At 44.0% G+C, this 19,273-nt stretch overlaps 1 protein-coding gene across 1 annotated transcript in view; it reads right to left on the bottom strand.

Annotated features, from left to right (window-relative positions):
- Positions 1 to 864: 864 nt before the first annotated feature.
- CUNH16orf70 (chromosome unknown C16orf70 homolog) overlaps positions 865 to 19,273 on the bottom strand; it is a 28,819-nt gene continuing 10,410 nt past the window's right edge. Inside the window, exons 3-16 of the mRNA XM_031341134.1 lie at positions 17,649 to 17,732; positions 13,659 to 13,702; positions 11,817 to 11,896; positions 11,529 to 11,623; positions 10,808 to 10,905; positions 10,607 to 10,719; positions 6,290 to 6,423; positions 5,914 to 5,997; positions 4,433 to 4,515; positions 3,599 to 3,642; positions 3,106 to 3,149; positions 2,943 to 3,001; positions 1,777 to 1,849; positions 865 to 993 (exon numbers count right to left, since the gene is read on the bottom strand). Coding sequence (XP_031196994.1) covers positions 907 to 993; positions 1,777 to 1,849; positions 2,943 to 3,001; positions 3,106 to 3,149; positions 3,599 to 3,642; positions 4,433 to 4,515; positions 5,914 to 5,997; positions 6,290 to 6,423; positions 10,607 to 10,719; positions 10,808 to 10,905; positions 11,529 to 11,623; positions 11,817 to 11,896; positions 13,659 to 13,702; positions 17,649 to 17,732 — 1,122 coding nt within the window. The 3' untranslated portion in view covers positions 865 to 906. The remainder of the gene's footprint in view (positions 994 to 1,776; positions 1,850 to 2,942; positions 3,002 to 3,105; positions 3,150 to 3,598; positions 3,643 to 4,432; positions 4,516 to 5,913; positions 5,998 to 6,289; positions 6,424 to 10,606; positions 10,720 to 10,807; positions 10,906 to 11,528; positions 11,624 to 11,816; positions 11,897 to 13,658; positions 13,703 to 17,648; positions 17,733 to 19,273) is intronic.

Genomic DNA, 19,273 nt, shown 5'->3' with positions numbered 1-19,273 from the left:
GCTACTTCCCCATTAGCAAGACCCATGTAAGAAACCAAGCAGCCTAGTATTCCTTGAGCCCCTAGGCCTTAAACCAAGTAGCCAGGCCAGGCCAGGCCAGTGCCCAGAACTAGGGCAAGGAGCTGGCCACAGTGCATAACAGATGCTGTAATGTAACAAAAGGAGGAAGGTGTCTTTGGCTAACACTTTGGCATTAAATAAAAGAGGCAAACAAGATGGAGACATGCAGCCCTGTCAGCCAGGTTGGACCAAGAGACAACAGGTGACCCTAAAGGGTGGCTCCCAGAGCAGCAGTGGGAACCAGGCTTGATACATACCTGGTAGAAAACTGTATTTCAACCACTTAGGTATGCCACCTGGGCATGGCAAGGAGCACTCACACAGAAGAAACAGGGAAGGGCAGTGGGCCACACCAGCCACAGCCAGCTCATCAAGTAACTAAAATGGATGTAGTGCAAATATTGCAACCAAGTACTACCGACATGCTACCTGCTCTGCTTGCCTTAAGGGCCACGTGGCAATGTTGGGCCAAAAGCAGGGCCCTGTTCTCATCCTGGGTATATTTCCTTAGCTAGAGAAAGAGTCCCGTCTTCCCTAAGTGTGCAGGACAGGGGCTGACATGTCCTTTATTACATGTTAGTTGAGAGAGCCCTCGTCAAGGCTCAAAGTTTGTGCTTCTCTTTGCAGACTGTGTTCTCTCCTGACAAGAGCAGGCTTAGGACAGAGGATCTGGTCCTCTGTCCCAAGGCAGAAGGCTCAGCCCCAATCCTACTTCCAAACCCTTCTGGATCCCAGGGCCCTTCAACACTGCCAAGGTGCCCAAGAAAACACACAGGGTGGCACAGAGACCCACTGAGCTGGATGTGATGCACAGTTCCATTGACAGGGGGAAACATAGTGATGTCCTTAGGGCAGCTCTGCTGTTCTCAGGTGGGCACCAGGCCTAGGGGGGCCATACAGGGTCACTGAGGCAATGTGGTTGTTCTGCATGACCTGGTGTAAGAAGAGAACAGCAGGTCAAGAGGGAAGGACTGGGTGAGCTAGAGGGTGTACACATGCCGCACTACACACAGGCCTGAGCCCTGCATTTCCTCAACCACCAACTTCATGTCAGTGGGCTTACTTCTGCTCAAGATCTGCCCGTTCTTCACAGGACACATGGCTTTTATAAACGCTAATATCTAGTCTCTACAACTGCAAAAGCCTGCTGAAATGGCATCCAGAGTAAAAAAAAAGGGGGGTTCTCCAGGCTTCCCTCAAACCAGTGGGGGCACCTAGGGCCACTCATCCACGTGGCACACCCAAGTTTGGCCATACTTGCTTTGAGGTGCCCACTCCCTGTTGTACTGCTTATTGATAAATAAAGACATTACTGATGGGCTTGTACTGATGGATAAGAAGACTTCTTCAGGTTCTGTGACCCCAGATTTCCCCAACCTATTTTTTTCTTTTCTTACATTATTATTAATTTTGTATGTGGCAAAGGGCATGCATTTCCCACAGTACAAATGTAGAGGTTCTGACAACTTTCTCTCTCATCATGTGGGTACCAGGAACTGAACTCTGGTCCTCAGGCCTGGCAGTGAGCACCCTTACCTGCTTAGCTACCTCTCTTGTTCCCTAATCATCATGTCTGAACTTTTAGATAGCAGAGATGAGGATTCATCTGTCCAGCATGGCTGTTATGCTAACTCACATACAATCCTCCTCAGACACTTGCTTGGCCTTGCTACAACTACAAAGCCCTTAGCAGCTTATTTGGCCTCTAGGACTCACCTCGAAGATCATCCGCTGAAGACCAAAGCAGAATGTGGAGCCAAACGGGTTGGTGTTATTTGGAGATGAGGACCTGAAGCCAGAGAATCCAGAATTAGAGAAACAAAGGTCAAGCAGCAGAAGGCTCAGTTCCTTCTGGGATGAGGGTTACAGGCCAGTGGGCTCTCATGCCAGTGTGTCTGTCTCCTACACACTGGGTCAAGGGGTAAGAAGCGGCTTCTTTAAATTCTGACTCAAAGATCAAAGAAAGCCGTTGTGCAGGTTAGTTTTTCTCAACACAAGCTGGATTCACCTGGGTAGAGGAAACCCTTGTTGAGGAACTGCCTCATCAGACTGGCATGAGGGTATGTCTGTGGGGTATTTTTAGTGACTGATGTAGGAGGGCCCAGCCCATTATGTATGGTGCTACTCTTGGGCAGGGGGTGCTGAGTTGTGTAAGAAAGCAAGCTGTAGCTGGGCACAGTGGTGAGGGCCTTTAATCACATCCAGAAGGCAAGAACGGGTGGATCTCTGAGAGTTCAAGGCCAGCCAGGCCTACATAAAGAGATCGTTTTTACCCATTCCCCAAAGAAAGCTAAGCAAGCCAGGGGAAGCAAGCCAGTAGTAAGTGGCTTTCCTCCATGGTTCCTGCACTGACTCCCCAACAATAAATTTTAACCAGACTGTGCAGACCAAGTAAGTCCTTTTCTCCCCACAGCAACAGAGCTCAGACTAGGACAGTTACTACAGAACTGAGTAGGATGGTGATAAGTCAGGAAGGCCCCTTCCAGTGAGAGGGCACCTCAGTTAACAGGGTAGCCAAAGGTTAGAGCCTAGAGCAGGTAGCAGATTTGATGGGAAAGGAAAGCTGAAGACAGGGAGTCAAAGAACTACTTATTCTGAATAAGGAGTGAGAAGACCACTAGAGATAGAGCAGCGGAAGGGGAGATATACCAAGGGCAATCTCTCACAGTAGACATGAACAACAGCTGATCTAATCCTAACATGCATGACAGGTCAGGGAGTATATTTTAGCAACACTACCTGGAGCTGGAATTTAGCCCAGGGCTGGCACATGCTAGGCAAATATACTACACTGAGCTGTATCCCCAGTCCAGAAACTTAAGTAGTTTGTACATTAGCCACTGCTAGACTTCCCTGAGCAGATGCAGGAGCCCCTCACTCACCTGTGCAAGACAACAGGCTTCTCCACAGGGTGGCCCAGAAGCTCCTGGATGCTGTCCCACTGCAAAAGGGACAGAGGCAGCAGGGGTCAGCAAGAACCCAGAGGCAGCTGTGACACATGCACACTTCATTCTTAGACTACCAGACAGGAAGATAAGAACTTACCTTGCTGTAGGTGGTGCATATTTCAGTCTGACCGCCTGCATTTTCTGGAAAAAGAAGATGGTGCAGGCTGGGTTGAGCTGGCCATGGTTACCTGTAGGTGCAGCCACAGGCCGAATCCAGACTAGCTACGCTTTATGCTATGGCTAGAGTACACAGGGAGCAAAGGCAGGTTGTTTGGAAGACCGTGGAAAGGCAAAGGGCGGCCAGTCCTGGTATGAGCTACACTAGTTGGCCGTGGGCACAAAGGATGTGTAAGGACCACTGGGTGATAATCTGTAGACAGGAAACTTCTCTGTTCACTAGCCAATAGTGCCAGCCACAGGAAAAGGCCTTCACAGCCCCCAGAACAAAGGCCCATCCCAGAGGAGCTAAAGCTAGGGAGAAGACAGTGAGCAGGACAACAGTCTAAGCACTACACTCTGCTGGCTTCTCCGCCTTCTTAATACAGGCAGGTAACTGCACATCTCTTTAACCCGAGGGACTCCCCACTCACCTTTCTTTATGGCTAGTGGGATCTTGAACTCACAGCGGTGGTAACTAGAAAGAAGACAGATAAAGGTAAAGCCTGTTTCTTGTGAGGCCTAACTACTCTTACACTGCTACTCTGCATCCCAGAAAAGTCAGAACCCTATGTTATCCTTGTTATGTATGTATGTTATGTATCCCTGGCTTGGGATCTTTGACAACATACACTGGGGAAGGCTCAACTCAGACACTGAAGCTAAACAGAAAAGAACATGGCTTTTGGGTCTAAAAAGACTACTAACTGGGCTGGGAGATGGCTCGGCAGTTAGGGGCACTGACTGTTCTTCCAGAGGTCCTGAGTTCAATTCCCAGCAACCACATGTGGCTCACAACCATCTGTAATGGGGTCTGATGCCTTCTTCTGGTGTGTGTCTGAAGAGAGCAATGGTGGTGTTCTCATATACATAAAACAAATAAATAAATTTAAAAAAAGAAAAAGACTACTAACTGTAGCTAGTAAGCTATAAAGGTTTCTGGTTGGGCATGGGGGCTCATACTTGTAATCCCAGAAGTAGGAGGCTGAGAGTTGAGGTCAGCCTATGTTACACAGTGTGTACCAGACCAGAAGACCCTGCCTATAAAACGGTAACAGTTTCTGACTGTATCTTCTATTTGTAAACTGAGTACACACAGATAAACTAGGCAGGAGCACAGCAGGCACTTAGCATACATTTATTTCCCACAGGTAGAGGTTGTGAGTGTCACTTGAGTGCTGATAGCCAACTCAAGGCACTGGGTTCAACTGCCAGCACCACACTCAACCACAAGTTCAGTTCCTCTTGCTTACCTAAGGTATACTCACATGTTAAAATTATAATGCCCAGGGTAATTGGTATGCAGGACAAACTTCTTCACTTTGTGTGTATTTGCATCAAACAGGATGTCCTGACAAAGAAAATAACATGTTCAAGTATGAAAAGTTACCAAGGCAGGTCAGGGGCCTTCCCAAGAGAATTCCAACTTGGAACCTTCAATCATGAGAACACTAGAAACTTCCTTCCACATATTCAGAGGCCTTAACTAGGCATCTTTGGTGGAGAGGGCCTGGCAGGAACAGGGGTTCCAGTTCCACTGCTTGGCAACTTCAACAGCCAAGGAAGGGAAATCTTTTTTTTCCAATAGGACCTAGAACTTTTTTTTTTTTGTACTAAATGCAAATTTTGGCTCCAAAGTCACCAAGAAGATTCAGGGTACTTTGCTCTTGAAAGGCTATAACCAGCCAGACCCCAGCTTCTATAAAAGTTGACAAGTAATGGAATTGCCATTCAATATAACCTTTTACCAGGATTCAAACCTGAACTTGATGCCACCTGCTAAGGCCAGGGATCTCAGGGTTATTTCTTGCTCTTTCTTTACCAATAGCCAACAGAATGCAACCTAAGCTATCCATTCTTGCCATCTTTCTCACTGGTCCTTGAACTCTGACTCTATCTGCCCCATTCCCTCCGGCTGCCATCCTACCCTCAGAAGCTTGTCCTCACAAAGCTCCCTATGGAGTCCTGACTTGTGTTTGGCATTTTCTATGTAGGTGTAAGCAGCCCTTTCCTTTCCCTCTCTATAATCTACGTTCCTGCCTTTAGACTTCAGAGCATGGAAAGCTCAAAGCTACCTTTGAAGATGCACGGTCCAGCTAGGTATATAACACATGACTGTAGTCACAGACATGAGATGATTACAAGTCTGAGGCTAGCCTTGGCTACACAACAAGATCCTGTCTCAAACAAAAGTTAAAAAATAAAACAATGACCAATGGCACAAGCCGACTTTGTCCTGAGATGTTCCTTCCGGCACACTTATACAATTGTTTCTCAAACATGCATCTTATCCAGCAGCTAGACTGCCAACCCCAATGGCAGCCACCACCTCCATCTAGTGCCTTAGGTCCAGAATATATAGCTATATTAACATGTCTGGGATAGGCCTCTGTAAATACAAAAGCACAATCTTAGTGCCTGGGCCTTTCTAGTTTCTCTTTTTTTGACTCTGAAGAGTGTCTTATGTACTATGGGATGTTTCTCCAAACAGTCTAATGTGGTCTCTCCACAGTCCCCATATGTGAAGGATTCTCCTTAGGATAGAAGACAAGATATACCAGGAAAGCCAGCGTCTCAGTGTTCCTCCATAGTCTTGACTACAGTGGGATTACCAGAACCCATGAAAAGTAGCTGGCACAAGCATGAGGAGCAAAAGTTCTCTGATTCTCGGGAGGAATGGTCACACAGGCACTTGACAGTGCCCTCCCTATGCCAACAGAAGTGAATCCTGTTAAGTTATCATACTTACCACTCCAAGAGTGAAATAGTTAAAAAAGTAGTCATTGCACTTGGATGGAACTTGTTTATGAGGGGAAGGAGAGTGAATTTTCATCTGTTGGGGGGGGAAAATAACAAATTAAAATCCCTTTAAAATAATTTCTAGTTAAACTACACATTGTGTTCTTTATGTAACATTAAGCTGTTGGATAAGTGAGGCTGTGGGGAGCCAGATCTGTTAATATGGACACATCTCCAAGTGACAAGGGACAGCATCATTAGACCAGAAGGTCAGAGAAAAGCTTTTACTTCAAGTAGAACAGACTCTGTGGAAGCAGACCTTAGTTATGCATAGTAAAGTACTGGTGAGTGGAGAGGCCATTCACACTGTAAGTACCTTTCCCTACCTTGTCTTCAGACTTATAGAAGACTTTGTGTGGAGAGCCAAGCATGCTCAGAACATCTTGGCAAGAATCACCAAAATACACTGCACGCTCAAATACTCTCATTTTGGCATCTGCTAATACTCCGGGTCCACAACCTGCAGACAAGGGGAAAGGTGGTTCTGGTCAGAGCTGGAGACACTGTAACCCAAGGGGCTCCAAAAGGCTAACAATTACCTCCTGACTGATCAGATCTAGCCAAAGGGCAAGACTGTATTTAAGTGTAAATACCAGATTAACAGGTAAGTTAAGTAAGACTTTGAGAAATCACTTTCAAAATTGTGCCAAGGATCCTAGAGAATTAACTTATTCACCAAATCCTTAAGTATTTATTTTCTTTTTTATCTTTAACATGTATTTATTTCTGGGTCTGGTGTTGCACACTTCCAATCCCAGTACTCAGGAGGGTTTCTCTGTATAACCTTGGCTGTCCTGGAACTCTCTATAGACCGGGCTGGCCTTGAACTCAGGGATCCACCTATCTCTGCCCACCAAGTGCTGGGACTACAGGTCTACACCACCAGGCCCAACATTTTCTTTTGCTTTTTGAGACAAGATCTCATATAAGCCAAGGTGGCCTCAAACTTGCAAAGGAGTCAGGATGACCTTGACTATCAGTGCTAACATTATACAGACAGTGTGATAACACACTCAAGTTACCCAATAGTTCTTTATTCCCTATCATGGGCCAGAACACTGTGCTAGTTGTTGAGGATATTCTGAGAGTAAAACTGCCTTATTTCTCCCAGAAAGGTCTACTGTTAGAGTTTGCACAGAGCTGGTAAAATCAGCAGCACTTCCTAACCCTACAGAACGTCTGGCAGCGTCTCTAACCCAGGGAGTTAGAGCGTTATCACTTAAAGAGGCAAACCAGGAAGAAAAAAAAAAATAACAAAAGCATTCTGTTGTGAAAGAATTTACTCTTAGCCGGGCGGTGGTAGCGCATGCCTTTAGTCCCAGCACTTGGGAGGCAGAGGCAGGCGGATTTCTGAGTTGGAGGCCAGCCTGGTCTACAGAGTGAGTTCCAGGACAACCAGGGCTACACAGAGAAACCCTGTCTCGAAAAACCAGAAAAAAAAAAATTACTGTTTGGTGCAATGATATACATCATTGCATGATATACATGCAATGGAGAAGTGCTTGCAGCTTAAGTTAAGCAGGCATAACAGCAGTAAAATCTCTACATTCTGTGTGTGGGAAGCATGGACAATTAGTCTTTTATCCAAAAATTTAAAAGTAGCCAAAAGTCAGAGAAAAGCCTCCATTTCTGGTGTCATGTTAACAAGACACTACTTTTCTCTGCACAGGGCATTACATCTGTCCAAACCTTTTCATGTGTAACAATCAGCTTGCTATATTTGAACAACCTCAGAGAACCCAAATCTGAAATAACTAGGCACTGAGTTCTCCAACTAACTCAATTCTATCTTCAGTACATCAGCCTCTTGTGAGATAGGGTCTCACTACGCAGGCCAGGCTGTCCTCCACACTCACGCTCTGACTGAAGCCTACCTCCAGGTACTGGAATCAGACATGTGCCACCACACCAGGCAGACAAAGGCAGTTTAAATTAACCAGGTCCTAGGAAAACTCTAACGCTTCTAATGTTTCTAATATCCATAAATACTGTAGCTTAGGAAGGCTCAGTGACCTACAGAATAAACCCTGCTAATATAGGCCCAGAGTCTCCAGTTGTTTTCCATGTTTCTTTAGGCACCAGATTCCTATGAACAGGGCTGCAGAAAGTGACCCTTCACAGATGCAACTCTTGTTTCATTCACTGCTTGAAGACTGTAATGATGCATATTTTTTAAAAACCCCTCTCTCTTGAAACAGGGTTTTCTGTGTAGCCCTGGCTGTCCTGGATCCTCTGTCTCCAGAGTGCTGGAATTAATGGTCTGTGCCATCACTGCCCAGCTATGAAAATATTCCTTGGCTGGGCAATGGTGGTACACGCCTTTAATCCCACCCAGCACTTGGGAGGCAGAGACAGGCAGATTTCTGAGTTTGAGGTCAGTCTGGTCTACAGAGTGAGTTCCAGGATAGCTAGGGCTACACAAAGAAACCCTGTCTTGAAAAACCAAAAAAAAAAAAAAAAGAAAATATTCCTTTTAAATGACTCCACTTTTCACTTTTTCCAGACCTCACCCTGAGATTATTTAAGACTATGTACTTATGCTGTCCTACTATGCATCCAGTATGTTTAAATTTAACTAACCTGCCTTTAAGAAATAATGTATCAATCTTACCATGTTTCAGATTTCCCACCCAATCAGCTTTTACATCCTAGCATACACATAGCTTCAATCCTAAATAAGTACTCCCCTCTCCCCCCATTTGTGGATTGCAGTAATCAGTTGTGAAAAACAGCCAACAGCTTAGAATCAACCTGATAAAAAACAAGCATCCACCATAAATGTTGCAAACATGGCTATAGGTTTCTTTCTTTCTTCCTTCTTTTCTTTCTTTCTTTCTTCTTTCTTTCTTTCTTGTTTTTGTTTTCTCTGTGTAGCCTTTGCTGTCCTGGAACTTACTCTGTAAGTTTACTCTGTAAACCAGGCTGACCTCGAATTCAGAAATCCTCTGCCTCCCAAGTGCTGGGATTAAAGGGATGCACCACCACTGCCTGGCAACATGGCTATAGTTTAATAACATTTGTTTTCCATTATGTTTGCTGTTCTAAGTCATGTTGGGTCAATATTATCTCTCCCAGTGTAGAAATCTGTTAAATATCCCCCATCCCTATTCCATCTGATGCTTTCTGTACTGGTCAAAAAATACAGAGCAAAACCCTTTGTGAGAGACAGACAGATTCAGACACATACAACAGACAGACACAGGAGAGGAAGTGGAGATCACTCTTGGTTAAGTTAATCTAAGAAGTCTGAAGTGTTTTTCCTCCACTAACAGTTTAAGCAGTGAGAAGTGTTAGAAGTGAACTGTGTAAGCAGGTGGCACTGGCTGAATGAAATCTCTACACTCACTGGTTCCTCCTGCCACCTGATCACTACTGTTCTAGATGGAGACCCTGTTATTTCAGGATTGATCCTCCTAAGAGACAGTACATCCCTGACTTTGTTGCCTGTTCCATGTCAATTGTTTCAAACAACAGCTCAAATGTAATATTCCTTTATGCAATTGTGTTGCCTTGGTTATAACACAGTTTGGAGCCAGCACTCTGTGCACAGTGCTCACCCTGTAAGCCTACCGACCCGAGTTGCTCCCTGGAATCCACATAATGAAAGGAGATAATCAACTCCAGACACAGACAGACAGACAGACAGACACACACACACACACACACACAGAAACATCATCATCATCATCAACAACAACAACAACAACACATTTTAGAGTTCTAACCTAGAGGTTGTAGAGTACTTGCTTTGGACTGAACTTGGCTTTTTGTTTTTGTTTTTGTTTTTTGGTTTTTTTTGAGACAGGGTTTGCTGGGGATTGGTCTGGTGCTAATATTATGTATTCAAATATTAAATACTGGCCCCCAAGATCTGGTTGCAGTCCTGACAAGCAGATTCTCATGTACACCAAATGATGTTGTATAAACTTTGCTCACCAATCTTTTCTGACTGGTTAAATAAAAGTGGCTACAGCCAATTACTAGGTAGCCTGGGTTTCAGTTACCACAAAGAGAGGGAGAAGGAGAGAGAAGAAGAAAGGAGAGACCAAGAGGTCTCCATTAGATGGGATGGAGGAGTGGCTAAGGGAAGCACACCATGAGGAGGCTGTCCAAAACAGCCTATGCTAGACTCAAACAGCAAGTAACTTGGGGAGCACAGCTAGGAAACAGCCAGTCTAGTGTAGAAAAATGGTTAGGGTAATTGGCCAGTAATTGTGCTAAAGCTGATTAAATAAATCAATGGGACTCAGTCTTGGGGGGCTGGCCAGGTCATATTAAGAACAAATAGAGTTATTAATAGAATTCAAAGCAACAAGGATTTCTCTGTCTAGCCCTGGCTGTCCTGGAACTTGCTATGTAGACCAAGTTCGCCTATCTCTATAGGGATTAAAGGCATGTGCCACCACCTGCTGGCCAAATTTGAACCAGTTAGGGTGATGGTATTAGCAAGCTCTGCTTTTTGGGAGGTCAAGATCTCACAATTAGAATTAGTGTCCACACAAGGAAACTCCTGAGAGTTTATGGGCCCTTCCCAACACAGGAACGTAACAATAAACATGTCTACAAATCAGGAATGAGCACTCAGCATATACTTCGGGTAGTAGAATAGTCTCTATATAGATATGATACGATGGGGAACCTACCTGCAGCGAGCAAACGAAGTCGCAACCCTGAGGGTCCAGTTTCATCTCGAAGAACATCTACACTTTCAGCATATACATTTCCCAGGAAACAGCTCAGGGGCATCACAGGAGCCCTGGAGGAGGCACAGAATGAACAAGGTATGAGCCTTCCTTCCAGAAAGGCCATGGGCCTCGCAGAAAGCTCATGTTCCTCACACTCACTTGGTATCCTGGAGGCTGTTTCCACTATAGATGTACATTCGTTTTACAGTTGCTCCATGGGGTATCTGAAGAGAAGCTAGACCATGGGCAAAATTGGGCTGCAAGCAAGGCAAGAATTTTACTAAGGACATTATTTAGATCAAGTGATTCAGTGTCTAATCCCCCCTGACACTCATAGTCATTGAGAAATGGTAAAAGCACACGATTGAACTTGGTTTTGAGTCAACTAAGTCGCTTTAAATAAGCAAGTGCATCTTTCATCTTTGAGTTTTATTGCCTGCTTTCCTTCCTTCCTTCCCTCCTTTCCTTTCTCTCTTTCTTCCTTTTGAGACGGGGTTTACTAATTCAGGCTGGCCTCAAACCAGAGAGAGATCCTTTTGCTTCAGTCTCCTAAATTCTGGAATTACAGGTGTGTACCACCACTTCTGGTTTCTGAAACTTTGTTTGAAGCAACAAGTAACTGAAGACCCAGAGAATAACAGACTCTTTAAACTGTCTATGATGTTGCAGTTAGAAAATGGCTGGACAAATGTGAGGGCCTTAGTTGCCTCTACAGTGCAAAATACACTCTTCCTAGGAATGCTGCAGCCTCCTCCTTCCCATGAATTCTATCTTGGCTGTTAAAGAACTCAAAGACAGGTAACCAAAGAAAGGTATCCTACCTACTCCTTTATCCCACATGGACACTAGAAAAAAACCACAAGGACACACAAGTGCTGACCTCATACTTGGGAGCCTCCGTCCATGAGTCTAACTGAAAAGAGAAAGACAGTCCTCGGAAGTTGAGGTGGAAGAGCTGCTCAGCAGAGTTGTACACTGTGGGTAAGAAGGAAAGAATGACAGTTGACTGGAAGCTGCTTCTGTCTTGTTTCTGAAATGACCCACTAGGAAGACGACAAGGATCTGAGGTACTGCACACCCATCCAAGGACCTGAGATGAGGAGAGATGGCACCACCCACAGGGCTATTGCTACCGGCTGACCAGAGGAATCAGATGAACTTGGCTTACCTCCAGGATGGGTTGCGCCAAAAGACTGGTCAATTTGCTCAATGGTAGGAGCGATGGCCTGAGAGTTAAAATGTACTCCACTGAAAAACACAAGTATTTTTTAATATCGTGTTTAACAAGATGGGCTTAGATCATGAGAAAAGGTGGGAGTTTTTATTAAGTGACAGAATCCTGCTATGTACCCTGGCTGGCTGTGAAAATACCCACAGTCCTCCTGTCTTGGCCTGCCAGGTGTTGGGATTACCAGCATGTGCTACTGTATTCAGCATTAAGAGTTATTCTTTTTTTTTCCCCCTGAGACAGGGTTTCTCTGTATAGTCCCGCCTGTCCTGGACTCACTCTGTAGACCAGGCTGGCCTCAAACTCAGAAATCCACCTGCCTCTGCCTCCCAAGTGCTGGGATTAAAGGCATGTGCCACCACTGCTGGGATCATAACAGTTATTCTTAAAACACATATAGGGGCTGGAGAGATGGCTCAGTAATTAAGAGCACTGATTGCTCTTCCAGGGGTCCTGAGTTCAATTCCCAGCAACCACATGGTAGCTCACAACCACCTGTAATGGGATCTGATGCCCTCTTCTGGTGTGTCTGAAGACAGTTATAATGTACTCATATATATACAATAAATAAATATTTTTCTTCCCGAGATAGGGTTTCTCTGTATAGCCCTGCCTGTCCTGGAACTCACTCTGTAGACCAGGCTGGCCTCGAACTCAGAAATCCATCTGCCTCTGCCTCCCAAGTGCTGGGATTAAAGGTGTGCGCCACCGCCACCCAGCATAAACAAATATATTTTTCCCCCCAGTGGAGAGCATGAACGCAGAAAAAAAAAAAAAAGACAAGTCATGGTGGTCTGCACCTTTAATTAGTACTTGGGAGGCAGATATCAGTGAGTTAAAGGCCAGCCTGGTCTATATACAGAGTTCCAGGCTGCCCAAAGCCATGTAGTGAGACTTTGTCTCAAAATAAATAAACAAACAAATTTAAAACTAAATAAATTGTAAATAAAAGGAATTAATTAGGTGAGAAATAGGTCAATTCTTGGAAGCCCATATATAGCATTGGCTCTCTGGGGCTTCCCAATACATTACTGTCTCTAAATAAAAGGACAAAGAAGATGAGATAGACCTTGAGGTAAGAAGGTTCTAGCGAGTCTACTGAAAGGACAAATGGATCTAGTCCCATTACATGTTTGTTCATTCCTATACTAGCAAATACTGCCAGAACTGCCCCAGGAAGTGGGTCCTTGTCATGCTCTCAATAAGGGCATGTGCCTTACTGGAAGGCACAGTTTTGATTGTTGCTGCAGTAGTGAGAAATGAACCCAAGGTCCCTCGCATGTTGGGTAGCCCACTACCACTGGGCTGAAGGGACTCCTAACCCCTGAAAGTTTGTTCTAAATGTGAGTGCAGCACTCTGCTAGCTGGCTCAAGGATCTAAGGCTTTGTGCAGGCCATCCTGTTCTCATTCTGACATGCAGCTTTGGCTCTGAAACGGTGGTCTCCTTAGCACTGGTTTGAGTCAGAACTACCTGGCTTGTTCCATTTGTTACTCAGAAACCTGAAAAGGTGTGACAAAGGACAATCATGACTCAGGAGACTCACAGCATTCCTAAGCTCAAGTTGTACTTTGATGGGAGAGTTGAATTAGATTTTATATATACATGCAGTGTGTTAAACACCCAGCATGTTCTTAACAAGGCTTACTTCCTCAGGGAACTATTGCAGTAGGTGCTAATTCCTAGACTGCAGGAAATGCAATCCTTTAGTACTTTAATGAAGGCAGTAGATAAAGCTGGTCTATACCACATATAACATATACCAGTAGGGGAGAAAACTTACCAATACTTTAACTTTACTTTTGTCAAGTCATAAACTTCAATCACCTAAAAAATAAAGGAAATTATTTAGGTACTGTAACTATTCAAGTTGTTAAAAAGACAGATATAGTTAAGAGGCTGTGGCAATAGGATTGAGAGTTCAGCGGGGCAGTGGTGGCATATGCCTTTAATCCCAGCACTTGGGAGGCAGGGACAGGTAGATTTCTGAGTTAGAGGCCAGTGTGAGTTCCAGGACAGCCAGGGCTACACAGAGAAACCCTGTCTTAAAAAAAAATAACCCCCCCAAAACCCCATATGTTTAATATGGTCTCAGCATCACCCCCAGTGCCCCAGACTCCGAAGACTCTCCCAAAGCACGCATGTTATCTTCTGTGCTTATTCTAAATTTGGGGAGGAAAAAGCCACGTGAGGAGCTATATATCTATAGTCTTATCTAGTCTTATCTACCTAGGAGGTAGAAGATGGAGGATCACTTGAGCTATGAGTTTGCCACTGGCCTGAGCAAATAGTTCAGACTCTTATCTCCACATAAAACAAAGAACAAAACTGGGAAGAAAAACACAAATCATAACCTGTCTCCATAAATATTTTTTTCTTTTTTGAGACAGGGTCTCATTATGTAGCCTGACTATCCTAGAATTTATTATGTAGCCCAGGTAGACCTCCAACTTGCTCCAGCCTCTTCCTCCCAGGTGCTGGGATTACAAGGTGTATGAAACCACACAGCCACAACTTCCCCTTCTTGATAGTGTTTGAATGCTAACCATAGATGCTTTAGATCAAGGCCTTCCATCAGTGTTGAACATATTAGGACACATATCGTTCTACAAGACAATGTCACATCCCAGGAAACATATCCATCCAGCTTGTATATATATGTTCAATATAGAAACCTTTTCCTCTTCCCATACTGGATTTTTTTTTTTTTTTTTTTTTTTTTTTTTTTTTTTTTTTTTTTTTTTTTTTTTTTTTTTTTTTTTTTTTTGTGAGCGGCAGGGTTTCACCACATAGCCCTAGATGCCTGGGACTCACAATGTAGACTGGACTGGCTTTGAACTCGAGAGATCTTCCTGCCTCTGTCTCTCAAGTACTAGGATTAAAGGCATTTCCCAGTTCACCAGGCCCCATGTCATATTTGATACATTATAAAAAACAAAAACCAAACCAACTCTTCAAATTAGCTTATTTTATTTACAGTATAAAATGAGAGAAGGAGGTCTATATCCTCCTAGGAAACAGGCCCTACATTAGGACATAACAAGTATGAGACTATTAGATTATGTCCCTAATAAAGGGGATCTGATTGAACCTGATGATCCTGGGGGCCCTTGTGAAATTGTCCCTTTAACAGGTTCTACCTCAGATGCAGTGCCAGGAGCCAGAGCAGAGGCAAATGAAAAGGCACTGAGCACTTGGGCATTACTGGACCAGATAATAAGCACTACAAAGTCCTTGATACTGTGATGTCATGGCTTAGCATCCAACAACACGGCTGGCTGGGGGCTGGAGGTACCAGTTATTATAATCCAGTGAGGGTGGCACATGCACTCTGCCCTGAGCTGTGGAAGAGGCTGTGAGCAGCACAGCACTAACACAGAGACTGGGACACTCACGCTCAAATGTGCCGAAGCCCCGACAAGAGACTGTGCCTCACCTCTCTCCTTTTCTTTCTTTCTTTCTTTCTTTCTTTCTTTCTTTCTTTCTTTCTTTTCTTTCTTCCTTCCTTTCTTTCTTTCTTCCTTCCTTTCTTTTTTTTTTAAAGATTTATTTATTTTATGTATATGAGTACTCTGTAACTGTACAGATGGTTGTGAGCCATCATGTGGTTGCTGGGAATTGAACTCAGGACCTCTGCTCACTCTGGCCCAAAGATTTATTTATTACACTGTAGTAAGTCACTGTAGCTGTCTTCAGACACACCAGAAGAGGGCGTCAGATCTCATTACAGATGGTTGTGAGCCACCATGTGGTTGCTGGGATTTGAACTCAGGACCTTCAGAACAGCAGTCAGTGCTCAACTGCTGAGCTATCTCTCCAGCCTCCATCTCCCCCTTTTTGAGACAGGGTATTATGTAGCCCAGGCTGGCCTTCTAGTCCCAAGGGTAGTCAAGTATGATCTTGAATTCTTTTGATCATCCTGCTTCTCTCTCCCAGTGCTGGAATTACAGATGTGTTGCTACCATGTTTGGTTCATATGAACCACAGGGAGACACTCCACCAAGTGAGCTATATTCCTAGCCCTGTCCGTAAGTTCCCAAGTTTTTTGTTTGTTTGTTTGTTTGGGTTTTTTTTTTTTTTTTTTTTTGAGAACATTAACACTGTGACTGGTGAGATGGCTCAGAGGGTAAAAGCCTTTGCCATCAAGCCTAAGGATCTGAATTCAATCTCCAGGACCCACATGTGAGAGAACTGACCTCTACATGAATACTCCATGGTGCGTGTGCACGCACACGCGTGCGCGCACACACACACACACACACACACACACACACACTTTTTAAATAAGAAAACACGACACTGGATCAAGTTAGAAACCTTGCCACTATTATGAAGCTATTTTGATCCCTTCTGCTAGAGAGAACTGCTCTGTCTGCTAAGCCTTTATACTTTATAGTACCTGAAAGAATCTTTTTCTCCCGGCTTGTGTGAGCTGTTCACTCTTCCAGAGGCCCCAAGTTCAATTCCCAGCAACCACATGGTGGCTCACAACCATCGTAATGGGGATCTGATGCCCTCTTTAGGTGTGTCTGAAGACTGAGACAGTGTACCCACATACATGAAATAAATAAATAAATCTTAAAAAAGAAAGAAAGAAAGGAAGAAAGAAAGAAAGAGAAAGAAAGAAAGAAAGAAACATAAAAAGAAAAGACACTTAGTGGGTAATGACTTACTCTGTGCAAGGAAGGCATTCAATGCATATTAGGCAAGTCTACCTCATATGAAGCTACTTCAGGGCTGTGTGAAGCTTATAAGTATGGCAGCTGGTACTAAGAGAGGCAAAGGAAGACAGGAACAGTGTAGTTCAGAAGGTGGCCAGGGTCCTTTTCAGAATGCCTGGACATGGCATGGTGTTCACCATGCCAAACTGGCAGCCATTTCACTGAGGTCAGGACCTCATGTTGACAGAGACTGTCTGCTTTCAGCCAGAAGCCCTGCTTGTAGACGATGCAGGCATTCTTTATCTGACAATTACAACGACGGGTGGCCAATGACCTCCCAGAAGGATCTCCTCCAAGAAAATCCTTTCCATGTCCTATTTTTTCTTCTCAGTAGCTCACTTGTGACTAGATGACAGGAGCTACAAGCATGTCAGCATTTGGAAGGGCTACTTCATAACCTAAGCAGGAAAACAGCACTGGTGTTCCATTTAACCCCATGACTCTGAGGCATGAGTCTGCTATCACATGACTAACCTGTGCAGTCCAGGCATTTGAAAACAGAGTGTATTAAAAACATCCTGGACTGAACAGGTGCTGGCAAGCTGCATGCCAATGCCAATTAAGATACCCTATACATCACCAAGTAGTTCATATTTCTACAATGAGGCTAAAGAATCAACTCACTCCTGGTAGTATTAACAACAAACCCTAAGTCCCAGAAGAAATTTTCATTTTTCAATCTTTAGGTCATACTGTCTGGCATACACTTGTTGAAGAAAAGCAAGACTCATAAACCTGACTAAACTCATTTGATCCTGCCCTATAGTTAGGCTCCATTCTCAGCACCCTTTAAACAAGACTTGAATTACTGTTCCCCCAAATCTATAACACTCTCTTCTTAGCCCTGATCAAAGGGCCACAAAAGCTTTTTCTACCATCCCAGCTCAGTGCACCCACCTTCAGAGAAATGGGCACAGCTTTAGTTTTCTACTGAACCAATGAAGTCTACACCCACTTGTAAGTTTCCAAAACACCTCACAATAGCACACGTTAATCAGCTCCAGACAGACTGGACTAGCCAGATATGAAACTATAGTTGTCATTATGATTACCTTAAGTCTCTGATTGAAAGCATCAAACAGTAGTTTGATCCCGTCCTGAGTCAGGTTAAGGATGAGGTCATGGCTTAGAGGAGACTACAAAACAAAAATAAAACACACTTTGAACAACTGAGTTATTCACCAGCAGCTACTGAAAAGCCTTACAACAAAGCAGCAACACACAGGGAATATATAAGGCAGTACCTTTTCCCCAACTAATGAAGTTTGGAAGCTTAAAATCAAAACTGGTGGATGAATGCCATGTCTCTTACTTCTGGCCCGCAACTCCTGCTTTATAATATTGGCTGAAAAGAGCCTTTACCTTGTAGACTTTAGTACACATACAAGGGAAGAATAGACAGAATTAAGTGAGTGAACAGGTCATTCTCTTGGGGCCCCAGAGTGATATCTACCTTAATAGTTTTCTGCCATTAAACTAGCAGAGAAGTCTACTAGTAGTGAATGTCATGTGAAAAGTCTCAGGATCCAAACTTGGCAGAGTACTGGTTATGCACTCCAGCTGAACCCATGTCTGTACACAGGCTCTTGATACAATCCACAGAGATTACATGTTTTATTTTGAATATTTTGGGCCAAATTCTTGGAATAAAATACCTTGTGATCTGGTTATACAAAAAGACAGAATCCTTTCTTTTGCCCATTCCATACCATAATGCTTCTTTCTGAAAAGCCCAAGATCCAAGGAGTGACATCATTTCTACATCTGTCCCTTCTCAGTTCTGTGGGGAGTGGCAGTACACAGCTGTGAAGTGACCCCATGACCTAAGATCTGTTCAAACTTTCAAGATTCTGGTTCCTACCTAGGAATAGATCACCTCTTTCCTTCAAGGTAGGTCAGAAAGCACCAAGAAAGCACCAAGGACAGAAATCTGCCTCACCTTCTGGCTTGTAGCCCAAAGCTATCACTTCAAAGATTTAATGTTTTAAAGACTTATCACAGAATTGACTCAGATTACTGCAAGTAGAAGGGAAAAACACAGCTATCTCAAACTGGATTCTTCTTGAACCCAACCCAAAGCAGTTCAAAAGATTTTTACTGAAGTTCACAAAGTGAATAACAGGCGTGTTTTTAAGAGACAAAGACTTAAATTAGAAAGCCAGAGGTTACCTTGGAAGGCCTTACAGGGAAATTCCTTCCCAAGAGCCTTCTGGAACTAGCTTAACTTGTCTGCTCTCCTTCCTCACTGACTCTACCAGGGAGCAGGCCTAGGTGTTGCCATCAAAGCTAGCTTTGCCCTCTAAAAAAGATGAAGGTCACTTGATGAGCAGGCTTTAAATTCCAAGGTGTGACTTGCACAGATTTGGTATTTCCCTGTGGGGTGAACCTTAGTGGTAGAGTACTTAGTAGACCTGGGGTCTCCAGGTTTCATCTCCAGCAAAGAGTAAGAAAAGAGTGAAGGAAAGAAAAGAAAGAGAACAAGATGTAAATTTTTTTTTTTTGCTGGAATAGGAGCAAAAGTTTTCTGAACTTGGAAGCAAAGAGGAAATACATGGAGGGGGAAAAAAAAGAGAGAACAGACCCACATTTAAAAAGCACCACACAAGCCCGGTAGTGATGGTGCACGTCTTTAATCCCAGCACTTGGGAGGCAGAGACAGGCGGATTTCTGAGTTCGA

Source organism: Mastomys coucha, unplaced genomic scaffold (genome assembly GCF_008632895.1).
Source record: "Mastomys coucha isolate ucsf_1 unplaced genomic scaffold, UCSF_Mcou_1 pScaffold22, whole genome shotgun sequence".
Taxonomy (NCBI): domain Eukaryota; kingdom Metazoa; phylum Chordata; class Mammalia; order Rodentia; family Muridae; genus Mastomys; species Mastomys coucha.
The sequence above is the reverse complement of the archived record's forward strand: the minus strand, read 5'-3'. Positions and strand labels throughout refer to the sequence as shown.